Here is a 21,816-nt window from a genome sequence, read left to right as displayed (position 1 = left end):
TATATATATGTCTGATATAAAATACAAAAAATATAAATATATGGTCTGTTGTCTTAAAAACCATGTTACGTATTTTCCCCAAACAATTTTACATTCGCCTTAAACGTTTTTTCACACTAGACCCAAAAATAGTTCATGTTAGGCTCCTGATTTTTACATCTAGTAGCTTAGGCTACTTATTCAAGGTTTAATGGCTTTAAGTTTTAATAGGCTGGAATAACTTATCGAATTTTTCTTCTAAATAATTATTCAAGTGTTGTTTGACAATTGACTTGAAGTCTGACTCAAAAGTTTGAAGGGTTATTCAATGTTTGTTTATTTTTTTATTTCTATTTTTTAATATGTTGGCAATAGGTAAAAAAAGTATGATATAAATCGTACAAAATAAGCAAAAACTCATTTTATTTTTATAAAAACTTGAATATTTTTTAATTTATTGCACATTCGCCCCACCATTATGAGAATTTATTAGTAGTTTAATCTACCCTTCAATAGCATCGACGGGAGAGATAGACTAGTGTGCCCAATATCTTTTGAATTTTACAAAACGACTTACTAATCACCATTTCGACTATTTAGTGTTATTTTATTGAAATTAGAATGTTGTTCCTCATTTTAAAAAGTATATAAGCTTATTTGAATAAATACTTGATTGCTAATCTTTTTGTTTAAAAAAATTGTTTTTGTCTGCACTAGCCCCATGACAAAGGGTCTTACTTATAAAAATCCTGCAAAATCAGAACGAACTAATTTTAAATTAAAGATTCAGTATTGAATAAAAATCTTAACTACGTATATTATGGTATATCTTAACTATGTTTAGTTATTGGTAAAGCCTAAAAAATATTAATTTATATTACTGAATTAGAATACAACTAAGTAAAACATTTGTTGAAAAGAAAATGTAGTGCATTAGAAATCCATTTTCAATATTTATTTTGTAGAAAAATATTATTTTAATAATAAAATCTAATTTTATTTCAAAAGATTGTTAGAATTAAATACCACCTGAAAGGGTATGACATTAAAAATATTTCATAATTATAGCATTTATAACGATATAAGAAAAGTAATAAAATTTGATGTGTAATCAATATCTTGAATTTAAAAAAAATTCCGAAAACATGTTAAGGCATTCGTTTCCTTCTAATTTTTCCACGGAACCAAAATATATTGATTTTAATGAATAAAAGCCTAAAATGTAGAAAAAAATTTTAAATAGATTAAAAAAGTTTACAACGTTAATCAAATTTAGTGAATAAGTACTCTAATAAGTAATCTAATAAGTACTCTATTAATAAATTAACGATGTGTTAGTAATAAATCTACATTATTATAACAGAAAACTTAATTCCAATGATTATTGTTTTATCTTTATTCAAACAGGGCTGAGCTATTTTATGAATATGTAATCATTTGGCGACTAAAGTTGCGACCTTTGCAAATTAGTCGCAAAATCAATAAACTACTGTAAAATAGCTATTTTGTAGAGTCAATTTGAATGCAGTTTTCATCAATAATTATTCGAAAGCATAAGTCTAACATGAAATTAAGATAATTTAGACAAATAAAAGTCCCGAGTTAAATGCGGGAGAGCAGCCATTTCATATAATAGAGGCTCCCCTAGCAATGGGCGATGACAATTCCTGCCACGAGTTTCTAAGTTGATATGAAATTCTCAATCTTTATGATGCACGTTAACTTTTCTTCAAATTTAAAACTACTGTATTAAATCCCCCTGAATACTCACTGATTATGTAATAAATGCAAATTCAAATTTGCTAAGAAAACGGAAGCAACCCATTGAATAAAAGAGAAATATTTGATAAAGTAGTAGTTGGGGGGGGGTAGAGGACATACAATGAGTTGCTTATTTTTAAGAATTTTTAACCTTATCGCGATTATTAAATTAAACAGAAAATCATAACAACATTAAAATATTCATTTAATATACAATCGATAAAGTTCTTCAAATTTAGATTTACTGATAACCAATTTAAAAAATTCCTCTAAACAATTGCACTAAAATATTTTTAAAAAATATACATCAATGTTCACCTTTTTTATACCTATTCTTTTCTTCAAATTATATTGCATAACTGAACTATTTCATAAGATATATTTTATATCATAACTGAAAAATAAAAATACAAGGAAAAAAAATCACATAAAATGACATACAGCAAAAGATTCTAATATTTCTGACATGTGGAAATCTGCTGTATAATAAAACAATAAAAACACAGCTGCTTTTAAATAAACACCATTTGCTGTGGCAGTCTGATATTTGTTCTAAAAACACAACAAAAGTATTTTCCTTTTTACTTTCAGGAAATACTCATTCCAAATCTAAAGAAATACGAAGTGGAGAATAAAAGCGTTATGGCAAATGTCACACTAGGGCGAGTCATCATATAACCTTAAACAATATTTTCATTTTTATAACGATCCTTTTTCACTGAAGAAGTGCATTTTAAATATACTTTATGAAAAATAGTCTGTGTTGTTCCGATAGTTTTGGATAAAACATTAGCAGTCTTACACAAAACTATACAGTACTACTCTTGCATTTTGTTCTTAGAAGAGCAACATTTCTACTCCCTTCAGTTTTCTAAACAGATTTTATGCAATATTCTTTCGTTACATCACTCTTCATTATATCGAGAATTCGGATACATCGATGTGTCCTGAGAAAAAATAAATACATCCTAAAAATTTCCCATTTACCAGATTTTTAGAATAATACTTGAAGCTTTTTTTAGTGATAAAAAAAAAATAATGATAAGTATTTCAGACCTGCTAACTTCTCTAGCTTTTATCTTGATCTCAAATATTTAAGCTGTTAGCAAATTTTTTTCCTCAACATGCGATTTAATATGTTTTTTTTCCCTTTGTGACATTTAAATAAGTCAATAACATCAATAAAAAGGCTTATAAAAGTATGTTGTGATGCTTAAATATACTGGTTAGATTTTAAAAACATTACCTTTTAAACTGTTATATTTTATCTCGGCTGTAAATTTTGTGGTGAGCTACAGCTTCAGAATTGGCTGCTTTAAAAATTTTACGAATGCATAATAAGCTGCAATTTAAGGTAAAATAATTCCCTTCATACAATAACACCTGTACAGAGGGCAAAAAAGAACATATCATCAAGAATGACTTTCCTTCTATAACTGAGTGAATTTCTGAATGTTAAATGGCATTTTAAAAACATTGAAATATGTTATGTTTAAGAATGACATATTGAAATAATATGTTGCATATTGCATGATTTATTGTTTAAAAAAATCGCTTCATTCTATTAGATATTTAAGTTAATTTTTTTTCTTTGGAAAAAGATGATTTGCAAATAGCATCCTGATGTTTCGATACATTCTAAAACTTATTTTCGCAAATTCACCATAAAATGTCTCACAACAAGTTCTTTGATTATGTTGTTGTTGTTGTTGTTAATTTACGTCGCACTAGAGCTGCACAATAGGCTATTGGCGACGGTCTGGGAAACATCCCGGAGGATGATCCGAAGACATGCCATCACAATTTTGATCTTCTGCGGAGGGGATGGCACCCCCGCTTCGGTAGCCGGACAACCTGCGTGCGAAGTCGAGCACTTTACGGTAGCACAGTTTAACGAAGACCAATACCGCACACCCTCGGTCCCTACGCAGAGTGATCCAAGTGACCACCCACCCTCACACTGACAGTAGCCAGTGATGCTTAACTTCGGGGATCTGCTGGGAACCGTGTCTTAACGATCAGTTCACTGTGGGACTCTTTAATTACGATAAACTACATTTATCAAAAAATACCGCTACTACGATTTCTTTGTTTTCTTATATATATCTGATACGATACTCTCTTTTTAAACAGAGTTCGTAAGATCCTTAAGATACTGAAATGGTGGCACAAAAACTTAAACTATAAAATATACAATTTCATTAAGTCAAAATATCTGGTCTGAAAATTTTTATTTTAAAGTTAATTTAAATTTTAAGGTTATTTTAAATTTTAAAATTAAAAATAACTTCATAGTGACAATATTGATTCTGAAGTTCTCTTACATTTTTAAAGACCACGTGAATCCTGCTAAAATATTAAAATACATATGTTTACTTTTACGAGCATAAAATCCTTATCAAACTAATGCTCAAGACCCAAATTTAAGACAGTAAGATTGATGATAAAAACTTTACTGACTTCATAAAATATGAAGAGGGAAATAAAAGTCAACATGCTTCGAGCGTTCAAATATAAGAGCCCATTCTCAAGACTCGTCAGGCATGAATGACTTGTAACGTTAATTATTGGACGCTCAAAACATGTTTACTTTTATTATAATCTAATATTTTTTAAATCAATGAAGTTTTTATCTTTTCCATTCAGCTTCTTGAGATTATTCATTTAGAAAAAAAAAATTTGAGATTATTCATTAGAAGAAATTGATTAAATAACTTCATGTGATATTAGAATATGTTTTACATAAGATAGGAGCATAGGTTCTTCGATTGAAAAAATAAAAATTAGTCTCAACTTTCCAAAAAATTCAATGCAGTACAATTTTTTCTTTACTGCTAGCCTAATGACATTTTTAGGGACATAAAAAATTCCGTTTTCGATTAAAATTTCAAAAGTCAAAAGTGAAAACCCCCTAGCACCAAGAATCAAGATTAAATAGTTACAAGGACAGCTATTTCAAACAAGTTAACGTTTCCGGTCTACTCGAAGTTGTTTGAAAATGTAATTTTTATTTATCGATTCCAAAGTTTATTCTACATATATTTTAGAGTATACTTTAGGCGTACTTCGATCGAGTTTATTTTTACCCTCTTATGTGCTTAAAATTAATAAATAATTTGCTTAAAACAAATTATTCAAGCTATATAATTTAATACATTTTTGGCACAATAGCAAACGGGGATTCCATCACATATCCTTAACTTTGATACCGCTATCATTAAATTAATGGAATAAGCTTAGATAAATAATAATAGCTAAATTTTTCTTGTTTTAGCTTTCAAGGAATAATATGTTTCGTCCAAACAGATTTCAATTCTGGAATTAACGAAATCATTGAGTAGGTTCCTTGGAGCAATATCATTCTTATCCTCTTATGACGAAAGATAGGAAAAATTGGTATTCACACTTTCTGTAAGAAGTATGTTAACCTTCTCGCTGCGTAATTTTTTTTTCTTATCAAAATAAGTTCAAAAATTTAGTATTTTTTATTATGTTTTCCAAATCAAATGATAATTCTAAAATTGATACGGCTTTGCAATCTTTTTACAAATTTCAATTTTTAGTATTTGCTGTTTAGCAAAAAAAAAGTGTTTTCCTAAAAACAAATTATGCTCTAATGAAATCTTGGGAATTGTGCTAAAGTTGAAAATTAATTTTAGCAAAAGTAAATTATTTCAACATCTTCTGTTAAAAAAAGCAGCTTTCTTAAAATTAACTATGTAATATATTAGTTTAAACGTTAAAATGTAATTGTAAATCGAATTTGTTCATTTAAAAAGCAAAGCAAACAGTTGTGGTTTTTTTTTTAGTTGCACTAATATGAATTTGCTTTTCACGAACCAAAACAAATAAGAAACAACATAAAGTAAATGAATAAATAATTTGTTTATTCAATCTTAAAGAAAGAGGTGCTCTTATTTACTGCGATCATTTAGACATTTTGCACTGAGTAATTTAAACATAGAAAATGTTCTTAAATTCTTATCAGCTCATGACCAGGTAATTAAAAATTTTATTTCTCAATTAAGATGTTATTACAGCATTTAAGATACTGAGATATTTCAATTTCGGTTTCGCATTCGATGGTTCTTTATGTTTGGTATCTTCATATTCCTTGAAATGTATAAAACATCAACACTATTTTAGATAATCTATATTGAAGTCACAAAAAACAGTAAAAAAAATTTATTATTTATCCTCATTTTTTGAAAAAAAATAGTATACTTAGTAAATAGTTACCTGTTTTTAATCGAATAATTTTAAACAGCAAAATGTTTTTATTTTCTTAACAAAATTTTATTCTCAGCTAGCAGGAAATAATTCTAAGCTTCCTTTTGATAAAAACTTGACAATAATTTGAAAAGGAATTTTACTTTAAAGAAAGACCTAAATTTAAGTACTAAAAAACACTTATTAGTATATTAATGAAAAATAATATACGTATCACCGTAAAGAATAAGATTTTTAAAAATGTTAAAATTTGAATGAATAGTTGGTTAAATAGTTCTGCGAAACATGCGCGGACAGGTAATTAAAAAATTAATTTTATGATTAAGATGATATATAATATGTTGAGAAATTTTAAGATGCTTAAAAATTTTAACTAAGTATTCGTATTAATAATTATAAAATATATATTGAAGAAATTTATAAATATATTTTTCCAAATCTATGCAGACGTAAGTATATAATTGATATTGTATCAATTATTAAAAAAAGCCAAGCAGAAAATAAAATATAATCACATTAGGTATAATCATAATCTAATCTATAATCATATTCTATCAGAAACATGATTCGATAAACTTCGACATTCGTTGAATAAAATGTTTTCATTCAAAAAAATATTTTATTCATATTGCTACAACTAGAAAAGAAACATCGTTTACTAAAAAAAAATTTTATGATTAAGAAAAAGATTAGCAATCGATTATTAGCGAAAAAAATATGAAAGAAACTATACGCTACGAGTGCGTAAGTCTAATTCCTCGTAAGTTAACCCACGTTTAAATATTAATGGAACCATTTAAATAGTTCTTCCTTGTCGCCAAATTATTTTTTTTAATAATTAATTTTAATTTTTCTCGGCTTCTACTAAATAAAAACAGTTGATTTTGAATTAAAAAAATATGTAGATAAATATGGTATAAAATATTTCAGACCTCATAATTCAACATTTTTCATCTTCAATTAAATTAAATAATAAATAATTATTAAAAATTAGTTTTTCCATGAAATTATCATTGGGTAAATGGGTCTTATGAGTAGGGGTAATTTTTGAATTGCTTAATTAGTTTTAAAAACATGACAGAAAACGCAAAAAGTGAAATTAATATTAAGGCATCCCAACTTTTTATCGCTCTCCTAACCAAACTATGGGGACCATATTTCCCAGATTATGGCTACCCCCTATATTTTTAAGGTGGAGAATTCAAATATGTAAAAATAATAATAATTAATAGTTAGCACTAAATAATTAGCATATTTGAGGTCCCCCCAGGAACCATTAAAATTGACACTTAATACGTGAAAATCCTTAATACGTGAAAGTTATTCAGGGTGATATCTTTAATGTATGTTTAATTATCTTGCAAACATAATTTAAACGTTTTTGACCAGGGTCTTATTTACGCATGAAATGCCCGAAAGGGCGAAAATGACTCTTATAATTATTAATTTTTAATAGCATTTTTTTCCTCTTTTTTTTTTATTTGATTAACCAATATTTGAGATGCATACAACTTCAATTTGAGAAACATTATTTTTACTTGGCATCACTATTATTTTTCAATACATTAATGAACAGAAAAATTTCAGTTTCTATTCCTAGGACATATTTATCTAAAAAATGTAGTTAAAATTTTCAGTCTTTATTTTATTTTCAAAAATACTCTTAATATTCTTAGCTAGATTCATAATTAGATACACTTTACTGAAAAAAGGGAAATATTTAATAGATTTATACAGATTTCGCAAACATTTTGGTGAAAAAGGGAAATTTTTGAATTTAGATTTTTTGACTATGAAAACTAAAAATAAAACTTTTTCTTGGTGAAGAAACGTATATTTTTAATTATGAAAAAAATAAAATTTAACGAATTTATTATTGCGTTGCTGATTTTTTTTTAAATATATACTACATATTGCATTTTTAAATATTATGATCATAAATTAAAAAGGCTTTATTCCCAAATTAGTTCAGATAAATACATGCAGAACATACTTTATTATAAAAAAATTGTAAAAACTAACAATCAAACTATCTTTTCATTAAAAACATGTATTTCGCATAAGACACTTTTCATCAACAATTATTAAAGCGTTTTCATTGATTTCTACAAACCCAAGCTCTGAAAAAAATTAGCAAAACTGAAACTTAAATATAACATTGCGCGTAATCATCTCTGGAATTTAAAACGTTTAATTAATAAAGATTATTAAGAAAACAATAGAAAGAATATCCGTAAGCAATATCCGAAAAATATATTGGTTTTCAAAAATTAACAACAAGCTCAGAATTTAAATTAGAGAAAAATATTGTAAAACATTCCCTTACAGCAAAGAGGAGAAGAGGGAAAGGTGACATGGAGCCGTTTCCTCCCTAGATGGCGAGTTTGACCATTACGATCGCAAATGCAATTTACTTGCAAGCAACAGGAATGGCACATGAGTGATGGTAAGCAACAACTTTTTACTCAAAGCAAGCTCTAAGCAAACCTTTCATATTATTGAATCTCCAAAAAACATTAATAACATCTATAGACATGGAGCCGTTTTCTCCCTAGATGGCGTGTTTGTCCATTACGATCGCCAATGCGATTTATTTGCAAGCAGCACGAATGGCACATGAGTAATGGTAAGCAACAACTTTTTACTCAAAGCAAGCTCTAAGCAAACCTTTCATATTATTGAATCCTAAAAAGATAGTTATAACTTCTTTTCTTTTTTTTCAATGTTTGTAAATAATAGATTCCGTCGATTCTCACATAGAATGTTGTCGCGAAATTAATGGGCGGAAATATCGCAATCAACTACTGTAAGTAATTTTGCATAGTTTCTTTTTCACTGATTTAAATTATAAACTTCTTCTGATAATTTCTATTTGTTGGAAATTTAGAAATAAATTTAGTATGTTGTAATTTTTTCATTGTTGTTTTTTACTCTTATTCAATTGTATTCCAAATAACTAACACAATAATTTCAATTTATGTAACAGAAATACCGTACAATATGAAAAACAGTTTAATACTAATGAGCTTCTAGATATGAATAGTTTTCGGTATAGTTATAGTTAACTTTTTTGTAGTCTGATATATTTGTAATTTGAATTACTGGAATATTAAATTTAAATATATCAGAAACGAATGTAAATGAAAGATAAAAAAATTATACACTGTTTCTCTTTATATACTGTTTTTAATTTTTTGAAAAATCTTAGACAATTTCTTGAATTGTTTTAGATTGGTTTGGCACAATGACTAAAAGTGCTAGGCTTTCTTGAAAGATAAGCGAGGATTTTGTTTCATAAAACTTATATATACCAATCTTCCTTTGGATATCCATTCTAAAAAATATTAGAAATAGAATTTTGCTTAATAAGATACAATATTTATTATATATAATCAAATCTAGTTCTAGACAATAACATTCTACAAGATCCTGTTCTTCTTTAATTATTAAAGTTTTATGTTGACCAGCTCTTTGATTCTCTGAATTAATTTTTCCACTTATTCATAGTGCTGATTTTAGTGTGTCATACTTTCTTTCAACTTTTTGCTGACTCAGTTTCCTACTTTTACCTCTGCAATAGCTTCCTGCAGGTACTTTAAAGAGTGAGAGAGAGGAGACTTTATTTTTTGTAAATGCTCTTCTCATTTTTATGCAGCAGAACATAAGTTATTAATTTTCAGTTAGTAAAAAATATGGTCATAAGTATCAGGTTCTGGAAGGGGAAAATGAAAGGTAATTATGCCCTACACTTTCAAGTAATTTACTTTAATAGTGGTAGAAAAAAATATCATGGGCTTAAAAACAGCTTTGCATTTACCATAAAAATTTTCTTTGAGGGTTGAAATCACTTTGAATCAATATGTCTCAAAACAATTTTTCAAAGATTTGTATTGTTTTTTTTTTAAAATTTATTTGAATATTGGCTCAATATTTTTATCTAGGAACTATTTAAAGGTTCTTGAAGCAAAATATTGAAATAAAACTTGATAAAAAAAAAAGACATATTTTTGTACATTCTTATCTTTGACTAGTTTTTTTTAAAAGTGGCTTTACTTGGGATACCTACTATATTTGCAATATAAGATGAAATGTGAATGTATATTCTGCTTTCTCAAAATGTAGTAGGATATAATAATCCTGCGTGTATCCTGCAGGATTTACAAATCTGATTTAAACATTCCATTTATGCTTCGAATGAATTTAATAAGTTAAAACTGATGGTAGAGTGAAGTATAAGTAAAACTAAGAACTTGTAAATAATATAGCACTTAATCTTTTGTTAGAACAATATCTAGAGATTTATGATCTACCATTATCTTTTTTTAATGATTAAATAATAAGTCGTGAAAAGCAGTGAATACAATGAGTTACATCCTAAGTGGAGATAAAATTCTAGTGGCAAATAAAGCACTCAATGAAAAGCCTTCTTGTTGTTGGTTTTATAGTGATAAATACTCATACATAGCTTTGTTATCCAACCCTTCTAAGACACTCATTTCTTTGTTGAATATTGAGTATTTGTACGGAACTCTGAGGAAACTGGGCAGCTTTGAATGGCTGACTTTGTCTAATATTTTAATGATATTTCTGGTTTATCATTTTTAATGTTTCCTTTTCTAGTGTCCCTGTTTTCATATTTATCCTCATTTTCTAATTTGATGACTAAATCCGTAAATTTTGTTTCCTTTAGTTGCTAATAAAAAAATTTAATATTATCTTTCAATTTGCTGTGCTTTATAGATTCGAAAACACTGTTGAGTTTGAACACAGTAGTTCATGGGGCTGACCATTATAATTCAGATACTCCAAAACACTGCACATATTCATTCTTCTCCGTTGAGTGCAATTTTCTAACAGTCACTTAAATCTACCTTCTGATAGTCAATTTTGTTTAACAAAATCTTCAATATTGGATCAAACGTTAACAAATTGTTGCCGCATTGGTAAAAACTTTCGACAGCTATTCTAACTGGCTGTAGTTCATTTAAAATAACTGAAACTTATTCAGTTCTTCCTCAGACACATTTATTGCCTGGTTTATATTTAAAGCTTTTTGTATGGAGTCTTCCAATTTCACCCAATAGCCCAATAGAGTTTTGATCTTGTCTTACAATCTGAAATCAGGAAATTTTCTCTCTTAAACTTTTTTTTTCCTATTTTTCTGCATAGGTTCATTTTTAACCGTGAATCTTAGAAATATTCTACATGAGGGGAAAATTTTTGAACAAGAGAATTAATATTGGGCAAAAACTCCAGCAAATTCTTAACAACATTCACGCTTCTATTATTTTCTATCATTATTTTTCAATCATAAACTGCCTCCAGAAGAGAAAGTTAAGTGATTCAGGTATCAGTAAAAAGGCCTTAAAAAGCATTTCAAAAGTGAAGAATTCTTTTAATTATAATTTTGGTTCTGCAGGGTTGAGATCATAATCTAGCTATACTACTCTTGTAGACAGTGGTGCAGCTTCAGATTGCAATCCCTGTCTAGAAAGCCTCTTTTTAGTTTGAAATCTACTGCTTGACTGTTAGCTAAGATTTTGGTGCAAAATCTCATGCACTTTCTTATTTGGACTTAATATAACTTAACTTAACATTCAGTTTATTCTCTAAAATTTTGTTTTCAAAGTTTTTTTTTTTATTTAATTTCTTTTCTTTATCCTAAAAAGTATTCAATATTGTATTAGTAGCATTTTTTTCTGTTTGCTAAAAAAAGAAAAGAAAATTGCAAAATGCAAAGTTTGTTAGCATTTTTGGCAAATCCATTGACAGAAACCATGCACAAGATATGTAAAATCAACGTTGTATTGGAGTAAAAAATTTTACCCATTCATTATTTTAAGTCAATTTTCTTTTCAGTTGATATAAATTTATACATTTTTTGCTTTGAGTTTTTAACTGTATTAATTTTATTTTAGATATACTCGCTATCTGATGGTTTGGATAAGTTATGAAGATAATTAGATTTCAACTAAAACGTTTGGTAGTAGTAATTTTTATAATCATTGTTTTGTTTGCTTTACATTCTGTGTGGAATAATGAAAAGATTTCTTTTGATTGTGTCATGTCAACTGATACTGAAAAAAAATTGGACAACTTGTTAGATGAAATACAGAAAGCTTTGGTTGATTTAAAACTTACATATTTTTTATGTTACAATAGTTTATGGGGAGCACTGAAATTTAAGAAATCACTACCCTGGCATACAGAATTAGAACTTTGTGTTTTAAATAAAGAATTAACAGCAGTAGATGAAGGTATTTTAAATCGAATTTTTAAAAGTCACAGTTTAGTAATTATATATAATTCAGCTGGTGGATTTTATAAAGTAAATAAATTCGAGGAAAATGTTCCAACAGCTACATTAACTGTTTTTGAAGAAGATCAATTGACCCATCAAATGAGGAGAGTTGGGTGGATTCACAGAGTACTTCCACCAAATTCTTGTGAAGAACTTAACTGTTTTCCTCCAGAACTTATATCTGAACCCATGCCTACCATTATGTTTGGAACCAATAAAGTCCCTGTCCCACGTGATAGCATTGAAATTCTAAAATATTTATTTCCAAATTCATGGTGGGAAGATATTACACCTTTTCATTGTCGTACTTCAACTGAAAGACAAATTATATGAGACAAGAACTAGTAAATGTTCCAATTATTTATTATGTGAATGCTAACCTTTAACCATGTGGGTGCAAAAAATTTTATATCGCTGTAGTTTTTTAAAGCTTTTTCGGCAAGAAAATTTTTTTAAAAAAAAACAAAAAAAAAGGCTTTAGTTTAAGAGCCTTTAACTTAAACCAAAGATATAATTTTAAGCTATGCATACTGTTTTGCATAAAGAATTATCTGGGTTTTAGAATGGTCATAAAGTAAACTATCGTAAAGAAATTATTGACGCAGAATTAAACTTTGTTACAAAAAATTTATCGATTTTTTTTGAGCCTAGAGAATTCAGGGTTAAATTAACTCTTTAAATCTTACAAAGATTCAATCAAATATCATTTTTATTCTTACAAAACTGTGGCTTTTCTGCATATTGACATTTTGAGCTTCTTTCCTAATTAGGAGAGAGGGCACTAGCTAAAGGTATGCAAATTTAACCTAGAATTATTTACCATGTTGATCTGTTACAAGCTCACAACAATTATAATATTAACATATTATTTGCAAAAAAAGCATTAATTCATGTGACAACAAAATCTACAAGCAGCAGCCTAAATAATATCTTATTTCTGACAAAACTCACTTAAGGCATTGTGGCAATATCGAAGAGAGCTAAGTAATGGTAAAATTATTTCACAATATGTTTCTATAAGGAATAACATATTTTGGACTACCACTCAACATTTGCATAAATTAATTTACACACTATAAATTTATATCAATGATCTTCAATCAAAGAATTTTAAAAATAAATTTGCAACTAAAATGAAAGAATCCACTAGTGTTAATCATAAATAGTTCACCTATCTTAGCGTATTTTAAAACATTGGAACTTCATAACTATCAAGCCATCATTATGTAAGTAAAATTGGCTCTAGTTTACTTTTGCACCCAAAAGGTTAAAGCTTTTAGTTTATGTTATGTGTTGAAAAGATCTGGACTGTGATTCATATGTTGTTTAATCCACTGGCAGTTCTGCACATAGGAATTCATGATTTTGTTATCTTCCTAGATATAAAATGTATATGCATAAAAACATTACTCCATCCTACAAAAAATCCTGCATATAGAAAAAGCCTCCATTTTTACGTGCTGAAACACTCACCTATCTAGAATTAAAGATAGGAGAAAAATGATGCTTCTTATCATAGTTTTTTTTTATGGAAGGGGGTTTTAGTTTATACCACAGTTATATATAAAAAAAATGTGAATATTTGAGAGCGGTACAAATTAAAATATCAAAACTGCCAGTGGGTTAACAGTACTTGAGTATCTACTTTAATATGGACTAAATTTTGGCAAAATATGTTTGAAATATATAAGGCCAGAATGGTATAGAAAATGTTTTTATAAAAGTCCTTGAAAGATGTTTAATTTTGGATTTGATACTAAATATACTAAATCTATAAAATGAAGTAGATTTTCAGTACATAATCTGCTGCTTCAAGAAAGAAGTCAGTATCTCCAGAGCCTTCTTATTGGAGGTATATTGCTTTCTTGCTTAGAAGGGCAGCATTCTGAGAAATGTTGCGGCTATGAACAAAAATCTCTACCAGGCCTTTATAAAAAATAAAATAAATAAATACAGGATTCATAAAGAAATATTAAAGTAGATAATATAGATTATATTAAGCTCTTTTATATGAACTGTTGATTACTGTCTGCAGTACTAAAGAATGTTTAACAAATTAATCCTTAGCATAAATAAGTTGAAAACTATCTTAAAAAAGAAGAAAAAAAGATTCTGAGGGAGAAATTTTACCAGGGTTCTCCCTAGGAATAAAAAAGGGAAGGGTGATGCCACCCAAAAAAGGGCACTTTGAGTTTTGAAATGGCCTTCACTTACCATCGTAAAAATTTATCAAAATGTGTAATATTATGTTATAACTGAATTTGATCGTCAACGATTTTTGAATTACCCTCTTATACTAATTTATGTGTATATTTCTAAAAATAATTTTCTCTCATTATTGAAATGAGAGAAAAAATTGTAGTTTATAAAAATAATTAAAGGCATGCTAAAGGACTATCTCTGTGCCTAAATTTCTTTCAAAAAAAGTATAAACTGAAATAAATGGTTAATTAATAAACAACTTGAAAGCTTTTTTCTAAATTTAAACTGAAAATTATGACAAAATAAATATACAAAGGTGTATTTAAAAAAAGGCATTTATTTAAAAAATAATTTCGAAATTTAAAATCATTAATAATACCCTACCCCCTGAGAAAAGAGATATTCTTATAAAATATTAATGAATTGAGAATAATCCGAACAGAGTAAATATTAGTAATAGTAATCAGAATTAAACCAATAAACAGAGATAATTTTACCAGTGTGTAATTATTATTTATGTAGAAAATTAATTTTTTTCAAAATGGAATATGAATAAAAAGGCAATATTTTTAAGAAATGGTGACTTATTTTTACAAAATGGGCAAAGAGGGCACATTTATAGGAATCAAAAGGTGGGTAGAGCTGGTCGCCCTTCTCAAAATGCTTAGGGAGAACACTGGTTTTACTCTTAATATGATTCTGATTTCGTATAGATATAATAATGCAAATTTCTTATATGTAATGTACAGTGCGCAAATAAATAAGTGATCACTTTAATAACTTCTGATCTAATTATCTGATTATAAATTTCAAAATGCAATCTTAATGGTTCAAGTTATTGACCTTAAATATGTTAATTTATTAGTGCAGAGTATATTTTAAGTTACGAAATCTGCCTCAACAATGCAAGTTCTCTAAATAAACATACCGTTTATCAACGATTCCTAGTATCTAAAATTTGGAATATTAGATCAAAAGTTATTCAGGGTGTTCTTTTTTCTTGAACCCTGTGCATTTTTTTTAAAATTTGAGTTGAGCACATAGCTCACTCACAAAAAAAGTATGATATGGTCTCTTGTTCCATTGTTGAGAAACATTGTGCTAAAGTCTACTTACAGATTTTGAAAACTAAAATAAAAATGTCATGCCCTGTGGAATTTTTTAATTCTAAAGAAATCACACATCAGTAGTTTTAAAATACGGGTATTTTCTTTCATGTTATAAATAAACTTTAGCAATGTATAAAAAATTCTGAAATAGAGATATCAAAACCAAAAAAAGTTTATACAGCAATATAAATAATTTAACTACCGATTATTTTAAATCAGAGGAAAGGTTTCTGAGATCCTCACAAAATAAGGTTTAAAAATGTAGTCAAAATATATAATGTCTGTTTTGAGGTGTGATACTGCTAAATTCATTATACTATCAGGGATTCCTGGTAACTAAAGTTTCTCTTTTGTGTGTTCCTGGCTATCAAACATTCTGCAATTTGCGCCATATTTTTCATCCTGTTTGTTGTATAAATGGAGGTCTGTAAAAACTTTTTTTAACTGTGAAAGATGCACTTTTTTGGCTATTAAAAATATCTTTTTCATTGTTTTTCATCATTTCAACAGCGATTTTATTATTGCCCAGTTGTTGAATTTATCAGCTGAAACATTTTTTAAAAAAAAAATTATAGTCATTAAAATGCTGTAAGTTAATCAGCTTTTTTCTTAGCCATTTATTTTTGGTTTCTAAAATAACAGAATTCCTAGTGTTTTTTTAAACTAAAAAAGCTTAAGTTTGATGTAATTCTTTTTTAATGACTAATTTTCAAGACAGTTAAAAAAAGTTCTACTGATGCTAAAAAAATTTCTAAAAGGCTTAGTGTGAAAAAATTATCTGCAAATCATATATGTTTTATGACTAAACGCTTTATGCAGTTGGCATACTTTAGAATAATTTCCTGTAACAACAACCCTTAGCAACCAACAAAGTCCAATTTTTTATTTCATAAGCCACTTTTATATCCATTAATTAATAAATTCATAAAACATGGATTGGGCTAAGCTACTATGTTTCAAAACATCCTTACTTACAAGCTTTGGAGAACAAATGAGATATCTACACAAACGCGATTACAGCGCCACTGCCTTACGCCATCACAAGCCACAGAGGTGTCTACAAAGAGCTTAGCTATCCTTTGATATCTTATTTGCAAATAGGAATTACTTATTTTTTGCTTTTTAAAAATTATTCCTACCTTTAAATGTTTTCATCAGTGTATATATGAATAATAAAATTAAAAACTATTATTAAAACTTAATGAAATTAAAAGATCGTGAACTATGCAACATAAATATAGTGCAACATTGTATTACAAAACAAATCTGAATATTTCAAAAAGAATAGAATGACAATATATAATTTCCTGAAATATCTATTACAAGCATTAAATTATTTTGCTTAACAGGGAGCATTATTTAATTTATTTTCTGTATGCTGAGTTTAGTTGCTTGAAAATTAGAACTGAGGAATAATAATATTGAGCACATAAGTTTTTTTTTTTTTTTTGATTTTTCTTAAGCAGAGTTCAGGACATTTTTGCTTTTCAGAATAGATTTCATGTTAGTTTTTTTAACATTCAATATAATTTTTAATGTTCAGGAACAATTATGTTCACCAACAATTTTTGCTTTTGAGATTATATGTCAATTTTTTAACATTCAATATATTTTTTAATGTTCACAATAATTATATACAATAAATCAATAGACAACTAACTTTGGCAAATTATTTATCAAAAAATACATTTTGTATATCTTATCAATTTCTTTTTTTTAATTATTGCTTCTTAGAAGAAATTGTTGAGCTTGCTTTTCTCTTAATCTGCTTTTCAACATTAGAATTAAGAAATATGTCTGAAGATTCTTTTTCATGTACAGATCAGACGTTGATGGTTTCTTATTGAACATAAAGCTTTCTGTAATTTGCATGATTTGTTTAAATCCTTAGGAGACAAGACTGTGGATGTTCCAGGTGTATTGCAGTCCCCATCAACTACTAAATTTACAACTTTTAAGTCTTATCTGTATGCTTTGCCATCTTTTATATACATTTGTACCCAAGGCCCTTTCCAATGGAGAAAAAAAAACTTACAGGATTCTGTGATCCTACTTTGGGCATGTTGACTTTTTGCTTGCCATTTACTAATACTTTACTGTTTAGATGGCATCTAAGGAATCAATTTAATACTTTATTTATTAAATAAAAGGCTCTCCCAACTAAACTTCCATGAAAACAGCTGAGACATGCTTCAACTAATTTTCCTAATGTATGATATTTTTCTACAAGTGTAATTTCATCGTTTAACTCAAATAGTCCAATAATCAATTAAATATTTATCTTCATTGAAATTATTGGAACAATGCTTCAGCTCTTTTTTTTTATGTCAATATCAGTCTGATATGATCTTATTCCTGCCTACAAATGTGATTTTTCAGTCTAAAAACATTTGAGAGATATTAAGATAATTTTTCAAGTGCCTACATAGTACTTGTTTCGCCTTTTAAATTAGGATTCAATGCTGAGAAGCTGTTCAGGCATGAGTTTCCTTGTGGTAATTTTTCAATCATATATTCATATCATGGACATAAACTTTCAAATTTATCTGAAATAGGACGAATGTTCCCTAATTTCCTTAATATGGTGGGAATTTCATACATCAATTTGTATCCAACTGTCATGTGAATAATCGTCAATGATTTCAACACAGTCTGATTTATGTTTAATGTCTGAATCAAGTACATTAGATTGGCTGTTAAGCCAAATGGGAGGACACCTTTTGCTATAAACTACGATGTTAATATTTATTTTCATGCTTTTCTGGTAAAAAAGATCAAGCGGTCGATCATTTTTTTCTTTAGGTTCAATATTTTCCGCATTCACAAAATTGCTCAATATTTTTTAAATTCTGTTCGTGTGTGTATTGAGCAGTATCAGCAGATTTGACCGAGCTTTAAATCCTTCTCTATATATTAAGATCCATAAGCTGATAAGATCTTCATTGATGTTCTCTCGTCGTTTTCTGTTCAAGACAATTCCAGCAAAGCAAATTTTTTACACTTAGTTTCGATTTTGACAGAATGGAACTAACAATAAAAAATTTTATCTTAAAGTCAATTAAAAATTCTTAAGGATAAAAAAAAAGCCAATTTTGAACAGTTTCAGCTCAGAATTCATGTACCACTTAACATGTTTGCTGCTGATATCACTCCAATGCATGATGCTTCACTACTATTTATGAACTGGCATGAGTTCGGAAGCGAACACGTTAAAATGCATTAACCTTATTGCAAACCAGTTCCAACAAGATGAATATTTTCCATTTTGTTGTTTCAGATCAAAATTAATCTTATGAAATTTCACCTTGAAGTCATTTAAAAATACCAAAGAAAAATGCAAGACCGATCCTTAACACATAAGTTTTGAAAGTACGACACACTAAGTCAGAATCTGATATTAATTCCAAATTTAAATAGCTAATTAAAACTGCTTATTGGCATGCTTGTCAAATGCTGGTTTTGTATACAGTTCCAAAATGGTGATATCCATCTACAGCAGTGTTTCCCCAAGTGTGGTATGCGTACCCCCAGGGGTACGGGAACAGTTTAGAGGGGGTACGAGTTCTTATTCGAAATATCTTGCAACAAACGAAAATTTTAAAAATTTTTATTCGAAAACAAAGCTAGCCATGAAAATTTAAGATTACATATTTTTCTATTGGCTATTTTTTGCAGTTAATATTTAGTGGTGTCGACAGCCAGATGTGATTTGTAACTTTTGTGCATTTTTTTTTATCAATGGTACACAGCGTTAGGAAAAATTTAGAAGGGGTACAAAAAAGTCATTGATTTGGGAAACACAGATCTAGAGCGACAATATTATGTGCCTTTAAGTTTGTGCATTAATCAAACATGCCCAGACTGTCATCTTACTTGATACAAAATATATTAGACAGTTGTGGCCAGCACATNAAATACATTCATTTTTTTTATCAATGGTACACAGCGTTAGGAAAAATTTAGAAAGGGTACAAAAAAGTCATTGATTTGGGAAACACAGATCTAGAGCGACAATATTATGTGCCTTTAAGTTTGTGCATTAATCAAACATGCCCAGACTGTCATCTTACTTGATACAAAATATATTAGACAGTTGTGGCCAGCACATTCTCCTAATCTTTCACTAATTTAATACTTTTAGTCAATGTTTGTAGAGAGATTGGCTCACCACCAAGCACTACTTTCACTGACATATATGCTAAATCTTGAAGCTGTGTTGAATAAATGCCATACAATCTCTAACTCTCTGCCGAATTATATGATTGCCATTATTTTTGCTAGGGGTGATAACTTTAGATAATGATTTTTCAGGATCTTAATTTCCTGTAAATTTAATCAATTGCACTTTCCCCTATAATGCAATTTTAAGGCAGGAATTTTGAACCTTCCTTGAATTATTCAACTTAATATGAGTTTACTGTTAAGTTTTACAAAAAAGGAAATTCCTCAAAGCGCAATTGTTGCAATTGCTTTGCACCTGTAGAATTTCTTTTCAGTCTATGTTTTAGCATAAGGATCATACTTTATATCACTGCAATTTAATTTTTTCTTATAAGCTGGTCAATAGAATTTCCAAATTACTTAAGTTTTATTACCTTCAATAAATTTTGTAAACCCCCAGCTTAAATATTTCTGGAAATATGGATTTCTTTTTTGCTATAATAAAATGAAAGAAAATTGCAAAAGATATGAATGTTTAAAGTAGTTCTTTCATACTGAGTAAGCGCAGAAAGAATTTAGAGAATGTCAGAATGGTTTTATACATCCAATTTGTTACCGTGCAAAAGAAAGTCTGATTTGACGATTTTTTTTTTCAAAATTTTTGCTTTTTGTTAAATACTTTTTTCAAATATAGCAAAATAATATAGTTTAGTTTTTTTTTTTTAAAGCCATACCTCTATGAATATTTCGTGACTTTTTTCATTTCACTAAGACAAATACATTTTCAATTTTTTCTTTTAGCATTTAAAATATGTCAAACTAAGGAGAGATAAACAAGTTAATCAAATTTTATTAGTTTATTTACCAAACTTTACAATGAATCTAAATATGTGTACAACACTGTAAAAATATACATAAAATGTTTATATGATGGAACACCTTATACAATAGTCATTACTCTGATCATTCCAATAAACCCTTTTTACAAATATCATTCATTTAAAGGGAAGTTTTAGGTAATTTTTCAAAAATTTCTTTAGAACATAATAATTTCAATGACTTAAACTATTTTGGTTATCTTGTTACTTATTATAACAGAAGAGTCACGGTAATACTCCTTAAAAAAACAAGGCAAACTTTTACAACACATGAAATAAATAATTTTTTAAACAAAAAGCAAAATAAATTTTAACATGTACTACAAGAAAGCTATTTTTACAATAACACGGAATAGAAAATAATAATAATCGTAAATAATACAACAGAGTCTAAGAATTGTGTATCTTTTCCCAGCAAGCTTGATAATGCGAATCATGCATTATGAGAGTCTGTAAAACATCACGTTTTCAAACTTGAAATCAACAGGAAACACTAGAACTTCATGAAATTTACTGAGGATCTATAAAGAGAGAAAGATTATTGACGGTCTCAAAAGAGCTATAAATCACATTTTCAAGAACTGAAATTAAAGTGTTGCATATTTTTACTCTCCAGCTTTTACAAGAATTCATCCCAACTCTTATCGGTAGTTATTGTTGTAACAAAAATCGGTCAGTTTTAAAATGGGAAATTCCAACTTTGTCGTAAAGCCATGCAGTTCTTAAATTTCCAATAATATGACACTCTAATTTATTATAAATATTTGGTTTTTTGGTAGTTGTTGGTACCAATTTCAACACCGTTACTACCACACTACAATTTCAAATCGCGCATTTGTAATGATCACCTTTTGACATACTTAATTCATGTGGTCTTGTCTAATGACAGTTATTGCAGCCAATTTCCAAGCGATTAATAAAATCATTACACTTACTTCGGCACGCTAATTTCAAATTTGAGCATTAACTCCCTAATGCACTTATTTTGCGTAGATTCTATCATATTTCACACTGCCCCCTAAATTTTTACTTAAAATTCTGCAATTTTTAAAACTGTATGTTATTAGGAAATGTAAATTTCCATTTGAGCAATCACTTCAATTCACACAGATTCGTATGTCTAGTCGTTTATCATTTTTCTGGTAGTTATTCCTACGAATTTCTTCTACGGATAAAAATCTTGTTATTTATGATC

At 28.1% G+C, this 21,816-nt stretch overlaps 3 protein-coding genes across 4 annotated transcripts in view; 2 read left to right on the top strand and 1 right to left on the bottom strand.

The window, feature by feature from the left end:
* The window catches only part of LOC107452630 (uncharacterized), a 479,485-nt gene that overhangs the window by 197,708 nt on the left and 259,961 nt on the right, over positions 1-21,816 (top strand). The gene's annotated exons all lie outside the window — the stretch shown is intronic.
* Positions 8,636-14,218, top strand: LOC107443715 (uncharacterized). The gene is made up of 2 exons (XM_043054242.2): positions 8,636-8,776; positions 11,889-14,218. Exon 2 carries the CDS (start codon positions 11,921-11,923, stop codon positions 12,602-12,604), a length of 684 nt encoding a protein of 227 aa, XP_042910176.1. The 5' UTR covers positions 8,636-8,776; positions 11,889-11,920; the 3' UTR covers positions 12,605-14,218.
* Positions 20,586-21,816, bottom strand: part of LOC107452623 (small glutamine-rich tetratricopeptide repeat-containing protein beta) — a 37,447-nt gene continuing 36,216 nt past the window's right edge. Inside the window, exon 12 of the mRNA XM_016069160.3 lies at positions 20,586-21,142. Within this exon, the coding sequence (XP_015924646.1) occupies positions 21,132-21,142 (11 nt within the window). The 3' untranslated portion in view covers positions 20,586-21,131. The remainder of the gene's footprint in view (positions 21,143-21,816) is intronic.

The sequence above is a fragment of the Parasteatoda tepidariorum genome, chromosome X1 (assembly GCF_043381705.1).
Source record: "Parasteatoda tepidariorum isolate YZ-2023 chromosome X1, CAS_Ptep_4.0, whole genome shotgun sequence".
Classification (NCBI taxonomy): Eukaryota; Metazoa; Arthropoda; class Arachnida; order Araneae; family Theridiidae; genus Parasteatoda; species Parasteatoda tepidariorum.
Note: the sequence above shows the minus strand (reverse complement) of the source record. Positions and strands in the feature narration are given on the sequence as shown.